This window comes from Citrus sinensis, chromosome 5 (assembly GCF_022201045.2).
Source record: "Citrus sinensis cultivar Valencia sweet orange chromosome 5, DVS_A1.0, whole genome shotgun sequence".
NCBI lineage: Eukaryota > Viridiplantae > Streptophyta > Magnoliopsida > Sapindales > Rutaceae > Citrus > Citrus sinensis.
Window position 1 is genome coordinate 16,089,380 of NC_068560.1, and position 27,343 is coordinate 16,116,722.

General features: G+C 34.5%; 2 protein-coding genes across 4 annotated transcripts; one reads left to right on the top strand and one right to left on the bottom strand.

Annotated features, from left to right (window-relative positions):
- Window positions 1-661: 661 nt before the first annotated feature.
- LOC102620131 (uncharacterized) lies at window positions 662-21,368 on the top strand. Of its 2 annotated transcripts, none has more exons than XM_006471201.4 (29): window positions 662-881; window positions 1,275-1,527; window positions 1,630-1,790; window positions 2,147-2,212; window positions 4,202-4,319; window positions 4,478-4,587; window positions 4,705-4,800; window positions 6,471-6,594; window positions 7,308-7,375; window positions 8,586-8,672; window positions 8,877-9,029; window positions 9,137-9,232; window positions 9,394-9,453; window positions 9,546-9,664; window positions 9,771-9,858; window positions 11,334-11,438; window positions 11,524-11,628; window positions 11,721-11,773; window positions 11,903-11,966; window positions 12,080-12,214; window positions 12,555-12,667; window positions 12,760-12,853; window positions 14,283-14,502; window positions 15,055-15,185; window positions 17,794-17,940; window positions 18,848-18,976; window positions 19,747-19,845; window positions 20,481-20,519; window positions 20,630-21,368. In XM_006471201.4, exons 2-29 carry the CDS (start codon window positions 1,287-1,289, stop codon window positions 20,765-20,767), a joined length of 3,159 nt encoding a protein of 1,052 aa, XP_006471264.2. In that variant the 5' UTR covers window positions 662-881; window positions 1,275-1,286; the 3' UTR covers window positions 20,768-21,368. The 2 variants fall into 2 exon arrangements, with proteins under 2 accessions (XP_006471264.2, XP_015383647.2); XM_015528161.3 differs by having other exon boundaries at window positions 11,527-11,628.
- Window positions 21,369-22,227: 859 nt separating this feature from the next.
- Window positions 22,228-24,969, bottom strand: LOC102620416 (uncharacterized). Of its 2 annotated transcripts, none has more exons than XM_052440536.1 (3): window positions 24,402-24,969; window positions 23,955-24,160; window positions 22,228-23,772 (listed from the first exon to the last, which is right to left on the bottom strand). In XM_052440536.1, the coding sequence occupies exons 1-3, from the start codon at window positions 24,871-24,873 to the stop codon at window positions 22,441-22,443; spliced, it is 2,010 nt and encodes a 669-aa protein (XP_052296496.1). In that variant the 5' UTR covers window positions 24,874-24,969; the 3' UTR covers window positions 22,228-22,440. The 2 variants fall into 2 exon arrangements, with proteins under 2 accessions (XP_052296496.1, XP_006471265.2); XM_006471202.4 differs by having other exon boundaries at window positions 23,955-24,166.
- Between the last annotated feature and the right edge of the window lie 2,374 nt (window positions 24,970-27,343).

Sequence of the window (27,343 nt, forward strand, 5' to 3'; positions counted from 1 at the left end):
TATTTTTTCTTTTCTTTTGATAATAATGCCCTTCCAACAATAATCTTGATATTAATTAACATATCTATAAAAAAATTAATTAGCAAATTAATCAATAATTATTTATTAACAAATTAACCAATAAAATTTGATGTGAAAGAACTAGTATTTTTTATACTTGTGCAACAATCTCACTAATAATTATTTTTAGATAAATTAATATCGATTAACTTAAAGAAATTTTTAATAACTTTACAACAACCTTACTAATAATTATTTTATAAATAATTAGTTTACCAAATTAATCTTTAAAAGTAAAATAATAATATGAAATTTTGTCTAAATTTTTATGTTACTTTTAAGATTAATTTGATAAATTATTTTTTTATTAATAATCCAAGAAAATTATTATAAGAGTATTATTATAAAATGAAAGAAAAAAATAAGGGTAGAGTATAATATATTTAATAATAAGAATATCTTAAAATTTTTAAATATACAAGCTAAATAAATACTTAATTTAAAATATAAGAATTGAACAAATATTTAAAATTGAATCATTTCAGTTTCTCTCGATCGGCTGACTTTGAGTAATTGCATCAGACGGTTGTATAAACCAAGGCATACGTACACGCCAATCACCTCTCAAAATTCGTCACTTCAAGGACGCCGAAAGGAACAAACGAGAATAAGAGCACGCTACTTGCTCACCATTGAACTAGACTTCCCCTTGTAATAATAACCAAAAGGGAAGACATTAGAAAGAGAGAAAAAGGGCAAAAAAAAAAAAAAACACCAATTGATATTCGCCATTCAGAATTTGATTAAAGAAAAAGAAGAAAAAAGGAAAAACAAATTCACTCTGTTGATTAAGCATCGTTCTCTAGATCTCAGATTCATCGGTACTCTCTTCTCAACTCTATATCGCTTGATCATACCTGTGCTAATATTATCTTGTAGAATACGATTTTATTTTATTTTATTTTTTGCTTTTGTTTTATTTCATTTGATTGATGAAGCGACCGATTTCAAGTTAATTAAAGTATGATCAATGTCTGTTTGTTTTCATTTCTATGAATTTTCTGCACAAATTCACTATTTACGATGTTGGTAAACATAACACATGCAGGAAATCTACATTGCGTTGAATTTGTATTTCGAAAATTTTGGAATAAAATTCATCTTTGATTCTGATATTTTTTTTCCTGTTTTTAATCTGCGAGCAAGTTATTCTTTGCAGGAGTCCTCGTACAATTCTTAGTTAGGTTTCTAAGGTATTTGCAACTTATTTTCAGGATTAGGTTTCGATGGAGAGCTTGGCACAGCTAGAGGCGTTGTGCGAGAGGCTATACAATTCGCAAGATTCTGTGGAACGTGCTCATGCAGAGAACACTCTCAAGTGTTTCTCTGTGAATACCGATTACATTTCTCAATGCCAGTTCATTCTTGACAATGCACTAACTCCTTACGCTTTGATGCTCGCTAGTTCTAGTTTGCTTAAGCAAGTTACTGAGCATAGCCTGGCTTTACAGCTCCGTCTTGATATCAGTAATTCATGTTCCCAATCTACTTGTGTATTTGCTATTTATGCTTTTCATGTCTGTGTGTCTCTTATTACTTACGTTCTGGTTTTGATGTTTTGCTCTGTAGGGAACTATCTTATAAACTATCTGGCGAAGAGAGGGCCCGAACTGCAGTCATTTGTCACTGCATCTTTGATTCAACTCTTGTGTCGACTAACAAAGTTTGGTTGGTTTGATGATGATAGATTTCGGGATTTAGTTAAAGAGTCTACAAATTTTTTGAGCCAGGTGAAGTGGCATGTTTGCAATGAGTCATCTTTTAGTATTTGGTGTATTTGTAATGGATACTGTCGATGGAAGTAGATTATGTTCTCTTAATAATGGTCTGTGCTTGATGTTTACACTTGTAGTTGTTACCAGTTATGCTTTTTGCGTGAGCACACACACGCACTACCTTCTTCTCAGATAAAATGGGATTTAACTGATATTAGTTCGCTTTTTTACATTTAATTAACTCCTTGCATTGCAATTTTTATTTTCATTTTTCGAATAATTATTTATTTCTGTATACTGATTCTAGCAAAGTATTTGTAAATTTTGCTCTCTTGTGGAATATGATGCTAAAGATATTTTATCTTTTCCAGGCAACATCAGATCACTATGCCATTGGTTTGAAGATACTGAATCAACTTGTTTCTGAGATGAATCAGGTTACTTTTCACTTGCATTTATATCATCCTTAAGGTGGTATAGTTGCTATTCATTGTTGGACAGTGTAAAATGGTTTGTAATTCTCATGAGTGATACCTTGAAAAGAGTTAGGGTGCTGTTGAATAATATAGATCTTATTACAATTGTCTGTACTTCATCAGAGAATATTTAAGGATTCTGTAATATTTATTTGTTTAATTCTATTGAAAACAGGTAATTCCATTCTTTGATTTGTTTTGGTTGAGATCGGTATTTATATTGAAAATCTGAAAACCATGAGATGAAAAATTGCCTTTTCTGTGATTTTGATTGATTGAAATTTGAAATTGCATTAATGCAATTGATGAAGGAAAGAAACAGGTCAATAAATTATTTATGTATCATGTGGAATCCGGATATGATGATGTTAAAATGCGTATTTTAGATTGATCTAGGTTATGCGGACAATTATCAATTGTAGATGCTATGGTAGAAAAGCTTACCGATTGTGGGTGTTGACTAGCTGACTGGTAAAGTCTTTTATCATCACAAAAGATGTATGGATCAAAAGGATAGTCCTACCGTGAACCGAAAAGGACAAAAGTAAATTTGAAATCATGTTTCCCTCTCCTGACAATATTATTGCATCTTAAGGCATGATGCTGATTCGAGTCATCTTATTGAAGCCTGAAATTTCAGGTTAATTTTCCCTTATTTTATGGATAACATTTAAATCAATCTCTTCACTATGCTGTTTACCCGCTCAATTTGTTTCCTAAATATTCCGAAAGTCATTCCTCCATCTCCAATAGCTGAATTAGGATATGATCAATTGGAGGAATTTTGTTGATACCAATCACTCTTTATTTCTTCTGTTAATTAGCAGTTTATTGGTTCCTAAATGGGTCTTAACTTTCAATTGACAAAATGGGGTTACCCTAAGTCTAGTGCTCTTAGTTTTTTTTTTTTTCATTGCCTGTGACCAATTTATGTTCATCTATAAGCTTTGAATAGACAACATACATTATTGGCTTTTACATGATAACCATTTGCTGATGTATTTATTTTTATTTTTTTATTTTTCTTATGTTCTGCTTAGAGACAGTCAGCAGGTATGCATTATATTTTCTCATTTCTTCTATGTCCTTTTGTCTTTCTATCTCATCAGGATATAAATTCCAGTAACTTCTATGATTCAATAGATTCAAGGGGTCACCTACATTTTTTGTGTGCCCTGAGGGCCTTCTAACTCTTAACATTCTTGTCTGTTGTGAGTTCCTTTAATTAATACTATAACTTTCTGACACTTCCTTTCATCTCCTCTTTCCATGCTATTTGAATTATTTAGATAGCTTCTTTTTCAACTATCTTCTCCTGGCCACCTTATATATATTGTCATTTTTGTGAATCATTGTTGTTGTGTGGCAATTTCTAATTTGTGAACTATTGTTGTTGTGTGGCAATTTCAAATCATCTAGTCTCTATGTTCTAGTGGAGGCTGTCAGTTTAAGTGCTTGTACATTACAGTCAATGCACAGAGATTGCCATTATGTGCATGAAATATTTGAAGGTGCCTAATAGCTCTATAATGCAAGACTTGGTTTGGATTGAAGAAATGGAAGAAAGAGAAAATTAATGAGGGGAGATAGATATGATTCGCTTGTGTGTTCTAGTAATTGGAGAATAAAGGGGCAAACCTTCCACCCTTGCCTCACTTTTTATTCTCTGCCAAAGGTGGGAAACATCAGAGGAAGATGAGATATGACACCAAGCAATAAATAATTTTTATTCCCTGCTTTGTAGTCCTAATTCTTATCAATTAACTTTGTCATTGATTTGCAGTCATTTACAGCTTTTTTAATCTTAACTAAAGTAAAAACTTTTGTTCCTTTTCTTCATTATCATTATTTGTGATTTTATTGCTGCTGCTGTTTTTCTTTTTACTGTTATTGCCATTTTGGTATGCTCACTGACATCCTTTTGTATGTTCTTTACACTTAAAATATCAGCCTAATCCAGGGTTGCCTTCAACACATCACCGAAGGGTTGCCTGCTCCTTTAGGGATCAGTCGCTTTTTCAAATATTTCAAATATCTTTAACATCATTGGGTCAACTGAAAAGTGATGGTATTGTGCTAAATTTCATTCTTCTGTTTTGACTTTTCATTATGACTTCCCTCTCTCTCACATTTGGTCATTTGTTTTTATTTCTATATTTTAGTCTATTTTGGTGCTTCTTTGTTGATAACGTTTGATTTGATGCATTTGCTTTGTGTAATTCACAGTTGCTAGTCGCTTGCAAGAATTAGCACTTTCTCTTTGTCTTAAGTGTTTATCTTTCGATTTTGTGGGGACATCTATTGACGAAAGTTCAGAAGAATTTGGTACTGTTCAGGTATTGACTGATATCTATTCATTTGATTTCAACCATTAAGTGTTTAAAGGCCTTATACTGTGTTGGCCTTATGCAATGAATCTTGACAAATGAAGTAATATGGTGATTATCTTATAGATCCCATCTGCTTGGAGACCGGTTTTAGAGGATCCTTCAACACTACAAATATTTTTTGATTACTATGCCATTACAGAGGCCCCTCTTTCCAAGGAGGTTAGTATATAAAATGTTTCTTTTGTTTTAGTGCTTTGTAGAGATCATAAAAAAGAGAACTAACCAAACTGCAAAAAACTACTGAACCATTCTGCCTAGAACTCTTGTTAAGTATACCAGTTTAGGCATTTTATGCAAACTGTTCTTAACCTCTGGTTTACAAAATTAGGTATCAAAGAAGTAATCAATCTTAGATACCCCCCCCCCCCCCCCCCTTTTGTTGCTACTGTGGATTTCAGCATTCATCTTTACTTGTATTGCAGAATGTTTTACTCTGTATGCCTTGTTTGTAGGCGTTTGCTTTAGAAATTCAAGGGCCCATTATGGTGGTGAGATAGGAGGTTCTGATTCTTAGGAATTTGAAAGATCAAGCTACTGTATTTTTTTACCTTATTTATCTATATATTATCTTTCTCTAGTGAGAGAGCCCTCTTTTTAACAAATAATCATACTAAAAGACAAAAGCTAAAAAAAACAAACTCCACTAAGCTAAAAGACAAAAAACACTGTTTTGTACTTCATCTTTTAGCTTGGTGAAGTGAGGAAATTTGAGTTCACAGAACTTGAGAATTTCTTGGAAACTATTTATAGAAAAGGAATAGGGGAAATGACATTACTTTTTTAGGGACTAAAAGTCCCTTGATGATAAAAGACAGAGAAGTATCAAATGTCAAACTTATGGGACATTTAAGTACATTTTCGAACACTCTATCCTTCAATTAATTGCTGTCCCACTCAAACAATTATAGTTTGTTTTGCCCTTTGAGAAGTCTTTTCCCTTCTTTCCTCAAACGAGGAAAAACAAAGAGTAAAAACAGAAGGGAAATAGCACCATTCAAAACCTATTCAACCACCGCAATGTGCATCCATCCTTCACCTAGCGAAATGTCATTGAAACAAAACAAACATTTATTGAAGAAATAAAGAGGAAAAGATTACAAAAGTGAACCAAAGGTCTACAAATTAAAATCTTCCCTACCGTGAAGAAACATAATAACCATACAACTAAATCTCTGTATAAAGTATATCCAGAAAACATGACACTGAAAAAGAAAGGAAGAAACCCAGGATGGTATCCTAGTCATGCTGTTCAATAAAGAATGGAGAATCTCGAAAATCCTAAGAAACCAAAATCCATAGAGCAGTAAAGAAACTAATCTTTTCCCATAAGCCGTTGATATCTCACTCTATTTCTCTTTAAAAAATGTGGCTATTTCTTTCTTGTCATATTGCTTACAACAGAGCTATGTCTGCAACACTTCCAAAAAGTTTTAGCTTTCATTCCAAAATATGAGTGGGTTGGAAAGCAAAGGCTATTGACCTTTGTTGAAACAATGAAGAGGGAGTGTTGGAATGGAATAGTTCTTTAGTTTGAATTTTATTCAGAAGAAATGAAAATAAATTTGATGGTTGTTTCTGGAGTTCTCAGGTATAACCTCTGTGTGGGCATTTATTTCGCTCTGTTATTTTAAACCAATTATAACTATTTGCAATTAAGATTATGTCAATATAAACTGGTGGATTGTCATGGAATTGGTCATGTTGTTCTGTTTTATTGGAAATTAGGGAAATCCTTTCTGTGAGTTATTTGATATGTAACTTCTTTTTGTCTATTCATGAAATTACTCCTTTGGAGTTATTATTAGGTTATTATTTAAATTTCTTTCTAGGCACTGGAATGCTTGGTTCGACTGGCTTCAGTAAGACGCTCTCTATTTACAAATGATGCTGCTCGTTCGAAGTTTTTGGCCCATTTGATGACAGGAACCAAAGAAATTCTTCAAACGGGGCAAGGTAACGTTATCTTATTAATTCCATTAATTTGCTGCAGTTGGCAAATATCAGAGATATTAAAAAAATTTTAACATTTTATTGTGAGTGATCAGGTCAGATGGAACATATGATCATGATGTTTGTATGATACTTGTTTTAAGTTGGAAAAGGTTAATGTTGCTTTATTCTGATCAGCAGTTGGCTGTATCATTCTAAATTTATTCTTTTCATATGCTTGGAAACCATGAGATAGTTTGGTTCGTCTTGCTGTTGGTGTTTATGGGTTATCGATGCATGTTCTGTGAGAATTGAAGTGGTTATTCAGAAATTGGAGCCAAAGTAAAATTGCAACAGAGGTTGGATTTATTTGGTTTGCACCATAAAAGTTTGTAGGAAAAACAATTCAAGCTTAAATATAATATGCTTATTAGGATCATGTTCCGGCAGGAAACCTATGCCACTGACTTATGTTTTGCATGGTTGAAACATGTTGGTAATAGACACTTTTATTGTGCTCAATTATCATTCTTCTCTATATTAAATCAGGTATAAAGAGTGTATTGATTTTGGAAGAGTTTATGATAATGCTTTGAAGTTTTTCTGCTGTAAAGTGGCATCAAATTCTGATGGTGCCATACCCAAATAGCCTTTCATTTTTAATCCACTTTGATTTTTTTTTTTTTGGTGCTTTTTATTTTTTTTCTTGTCATTTACAATTTGTATCTGAAGTACAGGTCTTGCTGACCACGATAATTACCATGAGTATTGTCGCCTTCTTGGACGTTTCAGAGTGAATTATCAGGTAATTGTATCATGAGTTTTCATGTTAGATTGTTAATTGCCATATGCCTCTGGATACTATTGATAGCTGTGTTTGCATGTACAATTGGTCTTTATGGTGTCCACATTTGGTTCACAACTGCAAACTGTTGTATGCCTTTTAGATTTGATACATGTGTGCATGTGTGCTGTCTGAATGGTCTAACTTTTGTGATTGAATATTCATGTGTGCATGTGTGCTGTCTGAATGCCTTTTAGATTTGATACATGTGTGCATGTGTGCTGTCTGAATGGTCTAACTTTTGTGATTGAATATTCAAAAGCAATTGTAACAGCATAAGCTGGTATTTTAGTTCAGTGAATATTCAATCTAGTATATATGTCTAGTTGCTTAAATTACAATTTGCTATCATCTACTGTTATCAATTTGATTGAAGGAAAAATATAATAGTAAAAATCTTCCTCTGTTTGGAATAGGACTGGCTCTGAAATTCCATGGCAGAATGAATAGCAGCAAATCCACTCTGCTGTATATTGTTTGGCCCAACTACTGGGGCTGGCTGTGCAAATTCTCTTTGTTGATTTCTCTGTCTGTAACCCATGTCCTTGTTGTTGTCCCAACCGTGAAGACAGTGTTGTTCTGTACAAACTGGCTGTAACAAATTGTGGAAGGGAACAGTAGAAGTCCCTTGAATCCATGGGTTTGAGAAAACATCTCATGTCTTCCCTAATGCATTAGATTGTAATAATGTAGTTTCTCGACATACATTCTATTCCTTCAAATATAAACTGATTTTTACTTGTCATTGTGCCAGGCACTAAGATGGTTTGCTTTTTTTTTTTTTTTGTTCTTATGAGAATTAATCAGTTTATAATTATAATATTAGGACTTCCTTGCTGTTTTATGGTGGATGATTTTGGGGACATTGTGGATATTTTTTTTTTTGGGCTACAGCAGCAGTTTTTCATGTTAGATCTGTGTTCTTTCTTATTCACATGAATGACAGTTCTTCAGTGTGCTTTGTTGGTGATCTTTGGTTTGCTATATAATTTTTGCTAACATAAATGAATTGGAAATTGTCTATGTCATCTGATATCGGGACCTGTATCTTTTGTTGCCTTTCTAACTAAATTGTCTTTAATTTGTATTATATGATACCTTCTAGTTACCTTTCTTCAAAATTGTTTTACATGACTGCTCATGTTTATTGAATTCTGCAATCATGTTTCAGTTGTCAGAGCTTGTGAATGTGGAAGGCTATAGCGATTGGATACAATTAGTTGCAGAGTTCACTTTAAAGTCCTTGCAGTCTTGGCAGGTTCACTGGTGTTCATAACTTTTAAGAATGTATATATAGTAAGCTTTAATCTAATAGAATGTCCTGCAACTTGAATTTAGTTATCATGGTGCCTTGAGCTAATTTATTTAGGAACGGTTAATTGGTCTGCATTTACAGTGAGAATTATTTGGGAGATTGTCATACTGCATCTTGAAAACTAATTACGGTTATGTCTTTTACTAGTGGGCCAGCAGCAGTGTCTATTATCTCTTGGGGCTCTGGTCCAGACTGGTGACATCTGTACCTTATTTGAAAGGTGATGCACCAAGTTTGCTGGATGAATTCGTGCCTAAAATCACTGAGGGTTTTATCACCTCAAGATTTAACTCTGTACAGGTATTATTTGCTTCTCTTTGAGACTGATGCTTTGATTTGTCTATTGAAATACAATTTATTAAAATTATCCTTTTGTCTTTCCATTTTCTTTTCTACATTTCCTGTAGGCTGGATTCCCTGATGATCTTTCCGACAATCCACTGGACAATGTGGAACTACTTCAAGATCAACTAGATTGTTTTCCTTACCTTTGTAGATTCCAGGTTTAAAATCTGTACACACACACACACTCTTAGATATCCAGCCATAAAGAAAGTCTAGGGTTGAAATTCACTGTTGCTTCTCTTTTACTCTCTCATTTTCCTTTATCAAGCTCTATAGTTCAGTGAGGTGTGAATGACTCCTTCCTTTTCTTGGGTCGCAGTATGAAAATAGTGGTCTGTATATAATAAACACAATGGAGCCTATTCTGCAGTCATATACGGTATGGTTCTTTATCACAGGCAAGACCTCAATTTAGCATTTTGTAGATAGTGAATTATAGCATCAATCATTATTTTCAAATTAAATGTATAGGAAAGAGCACGAATGCAGACTGGTGACAAAAGTGAGATATCTGTCATTGAAGCCAAGCTTGCTTGGATTGTCCATATTATTGCAGCTATTGTTAAAATAAAACAATGTACTGGTTGTAGGTAAAAGACTTATTCCAGTTACTTTTATTTTGTTTTTTATTGCCAGAAATCTAACTGATGTTTGTTTCAGCATGTACTAATCTATTAGTTATTTTCTTCTGTGCAGTCTGGAGTCACAAGAAGTGCTTGATGCAGAACTTTCAGCTCGTGTTTTGCAACTAATAAATGTCACTGACAGTGGGCTACACAGCCAGGTAGAGCAGCTACAGGAGATGTATCTGATTAAATAGAATAGTTGAACTTATATTGAAGTATCAACTATCTGATGCTCTTTTCCCTTGCCCTATATGCTGTGCTCTATGTGTTGTGCTCTGTCTCATGCATAAGTTTTAGGGTAAAATCTCTGACCATTTTAGAATAATCTTAGTTCCAAAGGTTGAAGAGATTACCAAGTTGTTCAGCTGTTTACGTTTTTCCGTGTATAATATATTCTAAGATCATTATTGAGAACATGATGAAGCATAATGGAACTTTCCTCTGGAAAGTGGGAGATGGGCTTGGAGTTTCATATTGTGTGCTGATAAATAAATCTGATCTGTCATGAGGGCAATATAGCCTAGAGTGTAATTTCTACTGCTGGTAGTTTTAATGCAGAAGGTGCTTGAGAATGGTGGAAAATACATATTTTGCATTTAAGGAAGATATTTAAAGTTGCAGGGTTACTACTCGTGAGCAGCTAGGTGAAAGAGGTCTCTTGGTTTCGGTCAGATGCTGTATGCGAAGACCATCGGGTTGTAGGAAAATATTCTTGTTAGTAGTAGCTGATTAATTTTTGCTCTGCAAATTTGAGTGTGAGAGTGAATAGTCGTCCATTTCATGGATATGGCTGCTTGAACCTTATTGCACCAAAAATTCAGTTTATTACCACTTTTTTATTGTATGAGTGGTTGCATACTTAATGAGCCCTTGATTTTATTTTGATTCTCATAGGCTGGGCCTCTTGGACTTAATTTTAGCTGTTGGTGCATTAACATTCATTATTCTCATGTTACAAATGAAGTGTTGGTGTCTCAATGGCTTACAATGTTGGTAACCGGTGCATCATTGGATATTGACTTATTGCACTATTTTTAGGTTAATTTCACCCTTTCTCATGCTTTAGGTTAATTCTGATCAAAAAAGGAAAATAAATAATAAAAATAATTAAAAAAAGGTTAAAAAAAGATATCGTGCTTTTCCTCGCATTTGACAATGAGCCAGATGCTTGTAGATCGGGTGGCAACATTCTCACAAGTTTCCTCCATTTACTTTTTATCATTAGATGGACTTGATTATAGTTGGGAAATCTTTTATTGAGAATCTGTCATGTGGTGAGTTTGTTTCTTAAAATAGCTTTTCATGTCTCGTTTCTTTACTTAAATGTTGCTTGCTTTTCTGTCTTTTTGGCTCTAGCGAAACTTGTCCCTGATAGTATACTCATAAAAAATGAATAACTTTTGTTTGAAATGTAATTATATGTTCCCTAGGGCATTAAAATGCCTTCTGCTATCAATAGAATGGGGTGGGTAATGATGTTTGTTGTCAAATGTCAAGCATGAGGCCCAAACCATATTCTAGTAATTTTTTGGTCGATTATTGCTAGACTAGATTTTTCACATTTATTTCTTCTTTTTTTTTTATTTTTTAAAAATTAATTGTAATATACATTTCATTATCTTGGCTTTGGCAGAGATATTGTGAATTGAGTAAGCAAAGACTTGATCGTGCCATCCTCACTTTCTTTCAGCATTTCAGAAAATCTTATGTAGGTGATCAGGCAATGCATTCCTCCAAGGTAATTAAGTTTCTCTTTTTTCTTTCTTATAATTCTTTTTAGATGTTTACATATATTCTTTTGAGACTGTCTTTTTCTGTTGCAGCAGTTATATGCCAGGTTGTCTGAGCTTCTTGGACTCCATGATCATCTATTACTATTGAATGTGATCGTTGGGAAGATTGCTACTAACCTTAAGTGTTATACCGAGGTGATTGCTTATCTTTGTATTCTGTTCACCATATTGTTCTGGTTATCTGTATGATGCTTACATAATTACATTTGTGTGTGTCCTTTTTACAGAGTCAGGAGGTTATTGATCACACGTTAAGTTTGTTCTTGGAGCTGGCATCTGGGTTAGTATTACCATCTCAAGTGTATTTCTACACTGGAGTCTTTAATTCATTTCATTATTTTATTTTGTTAAATTTGTGTACGCTCCTCAATATTATTTTCTTATTTGACTACTATATTCCACTTGGCAGATATATGACTGGAAAGCTGCTTTTGAAGTTGGATACTATCAAATTTATAGTTGCAAATCACACCGTAATCCCATTTCTAACATTATTTTATTTGTTTTATTATGCGTAGCTTTACTTGTGTTTTTGGAAATCGATAAAACCTTGTTCTAAAGGTCTGTTTTGAATTTCTGATTTCAGAGAGAGCACTTTCCTTTTTTGGAAGAATATAGATGCTCTCGCAGCAGAACAACTTTCTATTACACTATTGGCTGGTTGATCTTCATGGAGGAGAGCCCTGTGAAATTTAAGTCTTCAATGGATCCACTTTTGCAAGTACGTGCGCACTTTATCTTCTCTAATGGGCTTTCACATTTTTTTGGCCTCTAGGCAATGATCATGATAATGTAATTCATGTTTTATTTTTGTAATGCTCTTTTTGATTTTTTGTATGATTTAAAATCTGTTTTTAAAAAAATTTCAAACTTTTGTGCTTTCTGAATCTCATCATGTAAAATTTTTTTCATGGGGTGCTTGGACCAAAGTCATTGGACCTATTTTGCTTCTCATTGTTATTGTTCTTGCTCTATTGTACTGATGAAATGTACTTGATGATAATCACCATTCTTGTACTCCAATGTGTAATGGAGTCATAATGATGTTTATGGTGCTATAGGTTTTTATCAGTTTGGAATCAACTCCTGATTCAATGTTTCGCACTGATGCGGTAAAGTGTGCTTTGATTGGGTTAATGAGGGATCTCCGAGGCATTGCTATGGCCACAAATAGGTTAGTAGCAATTTCTGAATTGCCTTTTTTTTTCCCCATTTTTTGATGAATGGTATGGTGATTCCCTTTTTATTTTTATGGTTATCCTTCAGTCGCAGAACGTATGGACTTTTATTTGATTGGCTATATCCAGCGCACATGCCCCTTCTCCTAAAAGGCATCTCACATTGGACTGATACACCAGAGGTATCATTAATTTTTCTCACCTTCAGATAGCTGTGGCAATAGTCCTATATAATTGAGCAAACTTGACGAAGCCTCTGGAATTCTTTTGACCTGTTGCATTATAACATTTGAAATCAAAGATTCTGATGTTTTTCTTCTCTTTGCGGCAAAATCTCTTCACTTTTGTTTTCTTTTGCTCTGTAATGTTCTTGATGTTGATTAAATATAAATGATGTTGGTCATTTATCACAGGGTGGATGGGAATGTATAGTTAGCATGTTGATTTTTGAGAAGGAAGAAATCTGATTATCATTCCTCTAATACAATTACATCGTTGTATATAAAAAACATTAGTTCACCTACATTGGGCTATTACATTAAACTACCATGAATTAGGAGCTAGAAATTAGGACCCAAATCACAATGAGATTTGTATAAGCTATTTATGGAAAAATATTGCCTTAAGCTGGAGCAAAGATATTTAGCTTCCCAAGGTTGTTGCTTTACTTGGGAATAGTTTTGTGAGCATATCTATAACCTGTTTGGAAGAGGATGCATTGGGAGTGCAAACTTTCCCCATTTCTAGTTTCTATTTGATGAATTTCCATGTTTGGTCCAGTCACAATGCACCGCATTATGGGCTATATTTATAGCTGGTTTGTTATCACAATACAACAATAGTTCCTTCACTCCCACATTTTATCTAAAAGTATTATTTTCAGCCAAAGCAATTTGCATATCTTGTGAGCCATAGCCCTGAATTCGGCCTCCGTGATAAACTGAGCAACCACTGGTTGTTTCTTACTTCTCTATGCAACTGAATCCCTCCTAAGAATGTGCTGCAACCCATAGTTGACCTCCTGTCTACAGTGGATCCAGTCAATCAGCATTCATAAAGCCTCTAATTTCAACTCTTATTATTTTTGAAATAAGAGACATTTGCCTGATGTGCCTTTCACGTGTGAATAATCCTTATAAACACTTTCAAGATGTCATTTAAATGGAGCATGGATGAATGAACATGAGCAAGACATACTGCATAAATTATGTCTGGCCTTGTATGTGACAAGTTATTCAGTTTTCTAACAAAGAATCATAGCCTATGCAGCAAGTCAATTCATGCATGTCGGACAATGTATGCAATCACAGAACATCTTCTTTTTCCACTCTTGTTCATTAATGTCACTTTACTCTTTTTAGTGCTCGTTTGATGAATCTTTTTAGAAACCAAGTATTTGTATGCTGGTCATTCAAATGATTAATGCACTTTCTCTTCTCCATTTTATTTTAAACATCTTGGCGCCCATACGAATTTTATCTTTTGCGTCTTCGCCTGCTTTGTATTTGTTATTATATTGATTTTTGTGGTTTATTATCAGATCTGGTCGGGTGATAAAACTGAACTGTTTTTGCTGAACAGTGGACTTTATTGTTTGACTTAATGCTGCAGGTTACTACTCCATTGTTAAAATTCATGGCTGAGTTCGTGTTAAACAAAGCCCAGCGTTTGACTTTTGACTCATCTTCTCCTAATGGCATTCTGCTATTTCGGGAAGTTAGTAAGCTAATTGTGGCTTATGGATCAAGGGTTTTGTCTCTTCCAAATGCTGCTGATATATATGCCTACAAATATAAGGGAATGTGGATTTGTTTCACTATTCTCGCAAGAGGTGATATGAACTATTTTTATTTTCTTTTAAGCTTCAACAATGTTGTGGCTTCCATTCTGTTGCCATTCTTGTGTTGCATGATATTGTAATTGACATGCAGTACTCCTGTTTTTGTGTATGATGTTTTTAGTTTAAATTGCAAAAAAAAAAAAAAAAACTAAGTTCCTTGAGAAGTTTTAAGGGTCAATTTACCCAAGAATCATGAATACTGGCACACTGATGCAAGATATGTTACTGTTACATTTATCTTCCAGCTATTCTCAATGATTTCTTATGAGAAATATTGTTCCTGTAATATACTTGGTATGTCTATCCTGTCAAAAAGGTATTTCTCTCCAGCCAGGAAATGAAGACCGGCCTCTTGGACTGTGGTTATATTTGATACATATAGGTTCTGTTATCTGGCATGATACTGGGGGCACTGTGATATCTGTATTAGCTGTGTGGCGTTAGTTTTGTTTCATATTGATTGAATATTTCTTTGAACAAGCAGCTTTTCACATGCAACAACATCATGAGCTGATTTCATTTTGTTTTCCCAACAAATGGCAGCTCTTGCGGGAAACTATGTCAACTTTGGCGTGTTTGAATTGTATGGTGATAGAGCTCTCTCAGATGCACTTGACATTGCTCTGAAGATGACCCTCTCAATTCCTTTGGCTGATATATTGGCTTTCAGGAAGGTATGGAGCATCTAGGGATCGTTTGGTATCAAGTTTTGATTGCTGTTTGATTGTTTCTGTACAATAGTTGCTAAATTTTTTCTAAAAAGCTTGTATGATTGTTTGTCATTATGGATGTCAAAGAAATATGTTGGGACCCACCCGAACTAGATGAGATTAGTGTTTAAAATTTAAAATATTGAGGGCAGAGATGGGTTTCGGCATGAGACCCAGACCCATTTTGATGTTGAGCTGAGGATCCTAGTTGACACCTTGACCTGTCCTGGTTTTATAGTAATATATATTACTTTTTTTAAATTTAAATTTGATATTTAACATCTTATAAATTATACCACTTCAATAAATTGAATCTAGATTCTTAGATCTTGTGCATAAGTAACTCCTCTTTCTTCCTTACCTGAAAAATATTATTGATTCTTTGGTTTTTTTCATTAGGTTTAATCCCATAGCTTTCTAAAATTATTGTTGATTTGAAATGAAAAATTGTTGTTTTTTCGGATGATTTTTTTTTAAAAATAATAAAGAAAAGATTCAATTGAATAAATAATTCAGCTTTTTATTTATTTATTTTTATTTTTTAAAGAAGGAAAAGGCAAAAAATAATTAATAAGAGAGCAGTAGGATGGGGTGGAGTCCACCTAGCCATCTTCCCGCTTGATTTCAAGTTGACCATATAAGTGCTATTCTGCGTGCATAATGTTTTGGGGATGCATATTTTTTAGAATTAAAAATGGAGAAATGTTCCAGATCAAATAATCACTTTTTGCAAAATCTTTGACTCTATCTTTAATATAGGGTTGTGAAGTCTTGTGGGTCCAACTGGATCTCTTACATTATATGAAAATATCTCTAAACCCAGTGATGTGTGTGTTTGATCATAACAGCTGAATGTCCATTAGTTTAGACCAAATTGGACGGTCCATTTTGCTCTTTCTTGCTTCAAAAAGAATGGGCTTTATCTAGTATCTTGTCCCTTGACTGTTGAAATTTTAGCTGGTTGGTGTTGCCAAAGAAAGGAAAACGAGTTAAATGCCAAAAAATAGGAAGAAACTTTGGGCTAAGTCTATACTTTTGGGATGGTTTTCAATTAGTTTATTGCTTTTGTTTAAGGAGCTGTCCATCATACGTACGTAAAGATCTAGTTAGGACAGGTTCAGGTTCTTCCTAATTTTTGTGGATAGGTAGTTCTTTTTTTTTTTGGGGGGGGGGGGGTTGTAAAATCTCATTTCATTAATACAAGTTTTCTTTCTTTCTTTTCAAAAGGAAAGAAACAAAGGGTAAATGGCTAAATGATATGGTTAGTGTAATACATCAAGATACTGATGGAGTTTTTCTCGTTGATTTATTTTCTCCATTGAGAAAATGTTTTCTCTTGCCATAGTGCATTCCAAAGTTACAATGCTTGGGTCCACATAGGATTTGTTGTTTTGTTTATTTCTTTTACAAGAGCCAGTTCTTTAATTCCATTGTTTTTCTTGCTTGTTGAAATTCTTGGATTAGATACTTTTACATACAACTGGAGATGAGAAAACCTGGAATGATTGGAAATTGGTTTAGAACTGAGGAAATTGGAGCAGTGAAATTATGGATTGATGTTCAGTTTATTTGCAAAACGTGGAAACTGAATGAAAGAAAGTGATAAATACTAGCCCTATTCTAATAGAATTCATCTCTTTAGAGGAAAGGTATCATCACACGCAGATTTTGTAGCGCCAAAACAATGAAACTTTTCTTTTTATTATTGTTCAATATATTTGAAAGAAGTTATTTAAATGCTCTATAGACTTGTGAGCAGTTAACTCTGTTCATAAGAAGTCTGGACCAGTGAAAGTCCCACTGCATTAACACTGCTAACTTGCCATTCTTCACAACCACAGCACTTCAATACCAACAAGACACTGCCGCCCCAAACCCGATCGCTTTCCCGAACCCCAGGGAGAAGAAGAAATGTCCCATTGCATTAACATTTCTGCTATTGCCATCTTCGTAACAATTCATATTTGAAAGTTTGAAACTGCTGGTCTCACGTCATCAGCCACCATTTTTTACTTCACCATTGCCATTCCGCTCGTCTTGAGCTCTATAGACAGTACTTGGTGACTGACATCATTTGACCTCTGTTCTCACTAATTATAAAGATTTTCTTCTTATCTTAAAGGTTTTATTTTCTCTGTGCCTTGAATTACTTACACAGTGGTTGCAACCTCCAAATATGTTCACTCTTTACCCCCAAAAGAAGAAAAATTAATGCAAACAATGCCAGAGTTTTCAGATTTACAAAAGAATTATGATGATGACGGTGTCATTGCCAGAGCAGTCTTTCAATTCTGGACAATGACATCGGGGCATAAAGATAGCTATACTTTCTTGGGATTTTGTCATATTAATGGCCTGTTAACAATAAGATATTTAGAGCAATGAAGTTAAGTTTTCACATTCCTTAAACCATGGAAGTATATATGGTGTGAAAGATACCTGAATCTATTAATAATAATGCTTCTAGGATGATTTGGAGCAAGTTAAATGTGTATACTTGGTTCCTTTAATGAATCTTTTTGATTGCAGATTACTTTGTTGTTTAGTTTGTATAGTTTCTGTTTCTTTGCAGTTAACGAAGGCCTACTTTGCATTCTTGGAGGTTTTGTTCAGCAGCCACATCACATTTATTTTGAATTTGAATACAAACACCTTTATGCATATAGTTGGTTCCCTTGAATCTGGTCTTAAAGGTCTGGATACGAATATCTCTTCACAGGTATGTAGTAACGTTCAATCAGATTATTTCTGATCCATCCTCTCTTTCCTTTGAAGGTGTCTTGTGTTAAGTTTTTGAATGAGGTTTCCTTGATGTCTTTTGATGATATGGTCCTTTAGCATTAATTTTTTACTGCTGTCCAGAGTACATTTAGACCATGTTTGCAACCTTTTAGGGTGTTCTTATTTTCATGAATGACTTCCCTAGTTTGCATCCTTTCTTTGTAATAAAAGTTTCTTTGTTTCCTGTCAACAAAATTAAAAAATAAAATAAAATAATGCAAAGTAGTATTTAAACTTCCCTCTCTCTCTCTCTCTCTCTCTCTCTCTATCTTCCTCTTTCATTTTTGAAGTGCCAAGAATTAGTTGGTTCAGTAGAATGCAAAAAGTTAGGTTTTTTCTTTGGTGATATTTTTTTTTGGGCCCCCCTTTACCAGAATTGCTAGTTAATAATGGTAAACTTCCATTCTGTCTTATGAATAGGACTATAGGAGGTAAGGCAAATAGAATGAGTTCATATTCTAATCTTGTGTATTTCTACATAACTAAGTGAATGTATAATAAATACATGACCTCTCACTTTTATAAATCTTCAGTCTGATTATTATAGTTAATGTACCCCTGGCATCGGATCATATCATAGATGATCTTTTGGGAATTTGTTAGAATTTTCTTTTATCTTCAACTGGGAAAAAAAAAAAAGATACAAGAAATAATAGGAGAAATAAAAAATAAGAGACAAGATAGTAAAGAAATGGATTATCATATATATATTTGATCAAGAAGGATCAGTAAGCATTTCATTTGGTTCTACATTTCTTGAGCTTATATGCAGGTATATGCCCAAAAGTGGCACCAAGTTATCTGTTTATGTCCTTTCCGGTTTTCATTGGAATGTCTTGTTTCAGTGTGCTGCTGCTGTGGACAATTTGGCTGCTTTCTATTTCAATAACATAACTATGGGGGAAGCACCCACCTCACCTGCTGCAATTAATCTCGCAAGACACATTGTAGAGTGTCCCACTTTGTTTCCAGAAGTAAGTATAGAGTTGTTTATATATATATATATGTATATAAATATATTAATGTTTACTAATAGAAACAAGATATCCATTGTGATAAAAAATTAGTGGCATACATAGTAAAGCAGTTATCTACCTCAAAATACCTGAACATGGAAAAATAGAAAATAAGAAAAATAGAAACAAGAGCTAAGATCTTAAAAATTAAAACCAAAACAGCATTCCAATTTATAATTTTATATAAAAGCCCCCTTTGTAATAGCCTCTTAAAAAAACCTTTAATTTTTGTCCATCCAGCAAAGTTAGAAATAGTCAACACACCATCTCCTTGTAACTTAAGCCCAAAAAAGCTAAGTGAATGATTTCTTTTGTTGTGTTTTTAATTCAAAGAGTCAAAGAAGCTTTTATTAATGACTAGAGGGTGAGCAGGATGTCAACAGAAACTAGGAACAAGCGGAAGGAGCTCAAAAAGATCTAGACTGTATAAATCAGCTCTTACAATAACTATAAGCAACTGACAAATCTGAATTAAAACACAAAATGACCTGAAACTCCTCAGTAGTTTTAGTGCATAAAGAAATATGAGGTACCCTGGAATCAGCTCACTCCACAAAACTTTCGCAACTTGTCTATTACCGAGGATGTTATAAAAATAATGTAACCATGGTGCATTTTATATTATTTTTCCCTTTCTTTTATTGCAGATTTTGTGCTATTACCCCCTTTTTTCTCATAGTGCTTCCTTTTATTGAATCTCTGGGTGAACTAATTTCTTCTCTATACAGATATTGAAGACCTTATTTGAGATTGTTTTGTTTGAAGATTGTGGCAACCAGTGGAGTCTAAGCAGACCTATGTTAAGCTTAATTCTTATTAGCGAACAGGTGATTGTTTATAGCATCTAACTACATAATTTTTCTTTTTCTTCCTATATTACTCTGTACACTTCTGTATCATAAAGATCAGATACTGCTATTTGAATAATTGATTTGTTTAATATATATAATATGCCCATATATGCTCCTCATCGAACATCATAAAATTCCTGTCATTCAACAGTGGAATGATAAGTTGTATTGGCTGTCTGGTAGTTCTTATGTATGTCATTTTACATGCATCTGCGTTTGAAGTCTGGCAGGTTTGCATACCTCATGTCACTGACATCTTGTTCCAATAAGTTAAACCTTTTTCATAATAATTAGTAAAGAAAATTTGGAAAATGATTATTAGGTAAAGCGGTTGGACAATTTATGATTTTTCTTAGTTGGTTCAGACGACCATGCAAGACCTCAAATCTAGTTTTTTAACAATATAAGATCATGACTGTTTATACAAGGCTTATGGTAACCTATAGTCATAGTCACAAACCTTGGTATGGTAGTTACATGACCTCTTAAAATGGATGGGTAGAATAGCAGCACAAGACAAATTTGTATGCCACATGACATGCATGTTTTATATGTATTCTCGCTACTGTCTTATTCTCTACTTGACTGTGAGAACTAAAATTCACCTGCAGGTATTTTCTGATCTGAAAGCTCAAATTTTGACTTCACAGGTAAGTTAAACAAAACAATTTATATGTTGAAGGATTGGTGGTATCGATTGCTTTTCCCTGTTCCAATATTGTCAATTCTTAACATGATTCATTTGCCATGTATCTTGCAGCCAGTCGATCAGCATCAACGTCTCTCTGTTTGTTTCGATAAACTAATGGCTGATGTTGCTCGAAGTTTGGATTCAAAGAACAGGGACAAGTTCACACAGAATTTGACCGTATTTAGGCATGAATTTCGTGTAAAATAGCTCCAAACCATTTGTGCAGTACCTACCCGTTTTGTAAAATGGAAGTGAAATGTACTGCTGATGATGTTTGATTAATCAAATCCCTCTCTTCAAGCAAGAGCTTCATGTCTTAAGTACTTCAAACTATAGACATGGATTCTTTGGGTATGGACAGGAGGTCCAGCACGGTGTTAGTTTTGTTGGCCCAGCTTGAGGACGGCAGGGATTCTTCGCAGTCTGTTGGTGTGACATTGGGATAAGTTTTGAATGAAACTTTTTTTGGTGGTGTTTTGTAGAATTATTTCATTTGAAGGGGGCAGTGTACCAAAAGAAAACTTAGCGGGCAGGTACTGCCATTCCAAGATGTGACTCCCAAGGTTAGGTTTGCAGAAGTTAGCGATAGGGTGTGAAATTTGGTTGGGGATGGCCAAAATTGCAACTGGATTAAATTCTTTTTAGAAGAAGATAGATGTAAAAAAAGAAAATCATTCTTAGGAGGCTTATCATGTTTGAGAGATCAGGCCAGTGGGAGGTAAATTGTCTGTAAATTTAACCTCTACACAATTCTTTTGTATCTGTTGATAATAGAATAGAAAAGAGAGGAAAAGAAAATTTACTTGAATGTTGGCTCTTTTTTTGGGGGGAAATTTTCATACTATCTTCACCCGTCTCAATGCTCTCTTTTTGGAGACATCCACCATCTTTATTTTTACCCAAAAATGTTCGCACTTTTATAATTTCCTCACATCAAATCCCCAAATTGAACAGAAATAAAACCTGATCATCAAACGTAGGAGATTGGGTCACCCATGAGTTTGTTTACGGTATGTTACAATACTAGACGGGTTAGAGAATGGTCCTAATATTCTTCAGTGCAGATGTTGTAAAATGTCTACAATTAATTTGTTTCGCAATTTAAATCAAACTTGTTCATAAAAAAACACAGGAGCTTTTATGATTTCGAACCCAAGAGAATCAATCATGAGCAAACAATTGGGATATTTGTAGATATGCCATTATGTGTCATTCATCATTGATTAATTTGTATGTTAATAATTAATAATAAAATCAATTAATATCACACATAACTATATATAGTTGATGGGGCGTCAATAAGTATATTAATTGAGTAAACATAATATTATTGATAAATCATAGGATGATGGTATTTCCGCTTCTATGCTTAAAAATGAAGCTTTTTCAATTGATTGCATTTAAAGGTTGCATTTGCTAATTTGCTGTTCTTGATGTTTACGTCTTAATAGAAGTGCTTTTTTATCATCTTAATGGCTATCAATTCACTTAATAAACGTGACTTTCTTCTTGTAATCGCTTCTCCATTGCGCCAATGAAATGTGCAGTAAGTCAGAACATCATAATCAAGAAACAATCTGGCAATGGACATAAAGAAAACTAGCATTTAATGGCCTAATTCAAGTGTGGTTATTCATCAAAAAGCAGAAACTGCAAAGACAGTTAAATTTGATGATTTCAAGTGCTAGTAAATAACTGGCAACAAAGGTCACAACCTGGTTGTTTTACGCTTAATTACATGGAAGTTTTCACAGATGTGTTAGGAGTTGGAATCACCCCTATGATAGGCTATTTCAATGTTTCAGTATCAAAAGATTTCCCCATGGCCACAAAAGTGGAGAAAAATTTACGAACATTTCATCTACGGACAATAAACTGATCTAGGTTTCCATCGAAAACCTTACCCTTTTACTAGAACTTTTACCTTCTTTCTCAAGGACTCTGGACTTCTTAAGGCATGATCTTATGTTGAATCCAGACAATTCTGCTGCACATGACAGAGAGGAAACAAGATTCTTGGATTCTCTCTTATCTTGCAAAGGATCAAGCCAAAATTTGACATCTGCTTTACCAAAGGCAATCTTCTTCCTCTTTGCATATTGGTAAGCCGCCATTGCATCAAGCTGGTGTAAGAAGACTACTTGAGCAGAGCCAGTGTAGAAGTAGACTTTTGTGTTCAAACAATCTATCATACCAAATGGACTAAACTTTTTTACCAGCTCCTCCTTGGATGGCAGACTAAAATCCTTTGGGAACTTCATCAACAAAGATCGAGAAACAGCAAGAGTTGGAACTTCTGATTGCTGTCCCACTTTTGAATTGACCGCTGAAGAAGAAGTAACAGGTTTTAAGAGCTTCTTCTTCTTCTTAAAGCTGTACTTGGATGGCACACTACTGCAATGCATCATCTTGAGTTCGTCAGCAGTAGGATGAGAATGTAAATTCCAGGTTCCTCTGGTTACAGTAATTGTGTCATTAGTATGAATTCCGATTGTGCTATTTGACATGGATTGAGCAGGAGGAGTTTGCATCAGCTTCTCAGTAATATCATTAGCATAAGATATCAAGGCATTATGATTTTCCATAATGGATCCACAATCTTCTGGCTGCTGGACATTGGCAGAAGGTATATGGGTTCCACGGTTGTCAACTGTCTGAACAGTTTCATCTGGATTCTGAACTGTAGAGATTTCAATAATCTTCTGGTTGCTACAATGAGATGTTGTGCATTTTATTAGGGAAAGATAGAGCAAATTCAGATCCAATTCCTTCAAGCTACTTGCTGAAGTTTGAGCCACAATAGCAGAGGGACTTTGAGTCTTGAAGTCCAGTTGGGATCCGGAAAACAAAGACTTGAATAAGTCTGACTCACATCCAGTTATATTTCTTAGAATATGACCACAAGCTTCAGTGAAAGATAAAGACATATCTGTTGCCATGGTATTGAATAATTCACAAAGACTGGAACAAGCATTTCCTAAAATGGAAGTATCAGAAAGAAAGGCTTTGAATCCTTCATTACTTCTCCAAAGATAAGCATCAGCTCTATTTAATGAGAAAGACAAAGAATTGTGTCGCTTTAGAGGAGGTTCAAAATCAGAAGAAGATTGGTCAAGCTGCCTCTTTAGACCTAGGCAGTTAATAGGGCTTTCCAGAGAAGGTTCAATGGGAAGAGTAGTGTTCCCTTTTCCTCCACCACGAACCTTAATGTCCTGCCGAAACATAATATAGCCAGGATTAAAACGTCGAGCTTCATCCCTTTCAATCAAGTTGTCAGAGGTACTTTCACAGGACAGACTTCTAAAGCTAAGAAAGTTCCAACTTCAAAGTATTCATTCAGACATTCCCCATCTAAATAAAATGTATATCTAGAGCAGCAAATTTGGAGTTTTACCATCATGTCTTGAAATGGTTGTATCTTCTGTCGTTCAGTTTCACTCGTTGAACAGACTTCAAGCTGATCTTTGCCCCAACGGCTTAAAGACACTTCTGGAGAAATATCGGATATGTTGCTTCCATTGGTCGAACAAGCTAACATGTTATCTTCCCCTTTCTCGGAGAATTCCCGACAATCATCGCCAGCATCCAAAGCAGCTGGATCTGCTTCTACACATGAATAGATAGGTATTCACACAAAAGGAACTTATGAACAGCAAAATCTATTGTACACTTTCATTCTACAGAATATCCTTAGTAGAAAATAAAGCTTCAAACTAATTGACATAATTAATCAATTTGTTGTGTCATTTATCAAATGAATTTGAATCCATTTTCGGTCTCTTTTATGTAGTTTTTAGTGAAAAAAATTAAAATAAAAAATAAGAAAATAAAATTCGCAAACCAGAAGCTGAGCTGAAAAAATGACGGCGAAAAGCAGTAAACTGAGCAAAGGCATTAGCAGCGTCAAGATAATCGATAACTTCGAACCAAGACGAAACCGCCGCGCTGCGAGCAAAACCCAAAACCTCTCGAGGCCGAAACAAATCGGAACGACGCCGTTCTTTCAAGCTCGACAAAACATTTTTGCCGGACCGCTTCAGGGCGCGATTCAGCAAGTCGTCGTTCGTGCACTTGAGGACGAGGGACTTGAAATTGGGCTCGAAAGAAACCACTTCTGATTCGATGAAATATCGACAGCGAGGGCAGTTTTTGGAATTAATATTGTTGTTGTTGTTGTTGTTGAAAGAGAAGGAGACTAAGATGCCGAGAGAGTCTTGTCTGATGACAGCACCAGGCCACCATTGGTGAGGATACACTACTCTTGCCCACACCATCTCTCCCCTCTCAAATTTTGAATTTCGCTCCTCCTCCATATTTTTCCTTTTCTCTCTAATTTTTCTTCCCTTTCTTCTGTTCTGTTTCTGAAATTATTTATTCATTCATTCATCCCATTGCTTTTAATTTGGCGGGAATTTGGAATTTGCCGATTTGCCGCCGAATTGAATTAGAGAAAATGGCTATAATGGGCCGCTGCTGTGTGGCCCACCCAAGCAGTCTCAACTATAAACAGTACATGTAGGAGGAATTCTAGAGTATATCTTACCCAACATAACAAACTAATTAATGTATAATACGTGTAATTAAATTTAATATAATTATAATTTTTTAATAATTTTTAAAATAAATGCATACACATTATGGCCAAAACTACCTTCCACCGGTTGGAAGGTACCTATTATTTTGTCGTCTTGTGGTTTGGCCATCGGATTGAAGAGTAGTGAAATCCAACGACTGAAAAATGGACAAGTAATAAAATAATATAACTGGTGTGGCCAGTAAAAACAGTGTGAATAACTGAATAAAAAAAAGAAAAATAATAATGTTAATTCGAAAAGTGTGCGAATCAATTGGAAGCACTGCGTCAGTTATGACTGTGGCATTGTGGTAAAAACAATACAATTTCGACGCCAACAACCCAAATTCGGTGATCGATCGGCCGCGTTTGGACGCCGATTACATAAACAAAAAGGTAAATATTTAAGATTTACGTTGGACGCTGATTATGGTTCTTCTGGGGGATATTGTAAATGGTTTTGCATGTTATAGACTGTATGAAGAGTTTAATCGCAAGCTTCATCTTGCTTAGGTTCAGTATGTTTCTGTTGATTCTTTGTCTGTTTCCTTTAAGATAGAGAAGCTGTTGGAAATTGAATTTATGAAATCTCGCTGCCATGAAGAAATATCGTTTGGCAATCGACTGCGTTTTGTATTACTTATGCATTAACACATCCTCATTTAAGTATGATTGATTTATCATTACTTGAGGTCACTTCCCTGTAGTTGTTCCCTTTGGACTAATGTTCCTACCATGATGCATCTGTATGGTGAATACTTACATATATTTTTCTATTCATTTAAGTATAGAGTGGGATACAACGTTCAATCAATTATTTTAACTGACTGAATGGTTAGACATTGCAACAATCATGACGTGTCTTTATTCAGTCTATCAACCGATGGGTGGCAGAACTATTGCATATCCATTAACATAAATGCTTTTCTCTCAGTTGCTCTTGTGCTATTTGGCTTATTTTGCTGGTTACTTATACTATAACCTATTAATTTCTGTTATTAGGAAATGGAGAAGTAGTTGAAGACATTGATTGTCCTCTCTCCATAGTTGGAGGTATGTATGTATCATATAACTATGTCGATGGACATGCATAAAATGTCAAGACTTTATACCAATATCTGCATTTGCAAACAAGAAGGTTTTGCCATTTCTAGGATGAAGCAACTAAACATTGCAACATAGTTGGAGTCGCAGCAGGTGATAATGGATTTGTAATTAGATGATTCATTGTGTTGTTCTATTATTATTCCCATAATTGGACTTCTGTTTAGTATGTACATACTAAAATACATCATTACAAAGGAAGTGTTGATTGTGCATTTGCAGATTGAAGTTTTCTTATGTCAGTTTATGTCGTGGCTTGGTCATTATTAGAAGACAATGTCTTTATTTTGGTTGAAGAGGTATGTCTCTACAGAAAAAGTAGTGCATAGGTTGGTGATCCACTGGAGAGATCTGACTTGCAAGTGTATTTGCTGCATGCTTGGGTACAAATGTCATCTTTGTTTACGTAGATTGCATTGCAGCGGTATTGTAATGCATGATACAACCTTTCACTTTCGTTATACTTATGGTTGCTTTCTTAATGCCTTAATGAATACTGTTGCTTTTTATCCTAGTCTATCATGTTTTTTGGTTATTTATTTCCTGAGTCGCAAGTGCATATGCTATTGGTCAAAAGATAATTAAAATATAGGTTTTGAGAAAACTATTCAGTCATTTGCATTTCATTATTTTAATTGGAAGAGCAAAAAGATTTGAAGGAGTTTGGTTGTTGAGGTATGCATTATGTTGTATGTAGGATATTGTGTTTTATGGAAAGAATATAGAAAATGCCTTTATAGTGGGTTGCATTGTCATACTTAATCCGTTTAACCACTTTACCTTGTCCATTGAGATCTTTGTTAATCTGTACACCATAAAATAAAATTGAATGGTGAAATGACACTACTTTTTGTTGGTAGGCACTGTTTTAGATTTGTAACTGTGGATTTTCATAAGCTGTCAATACGAAAGGTCGATATGTAGACAAATTCCTTGCACAACATAAGGGCAACTGGGGCTCCATTGTTGAAGGAGATCAAAGTAGGAGCCGTGTTATTGTCATGCCTCGTAATGAATTTAATCATCCCCAATTGGCGAATAATGTTGCTGATAGCGTCCTGTTATATGGGGAATTACCTGGCATTTTGTGGCGGTTGAATGAAGTT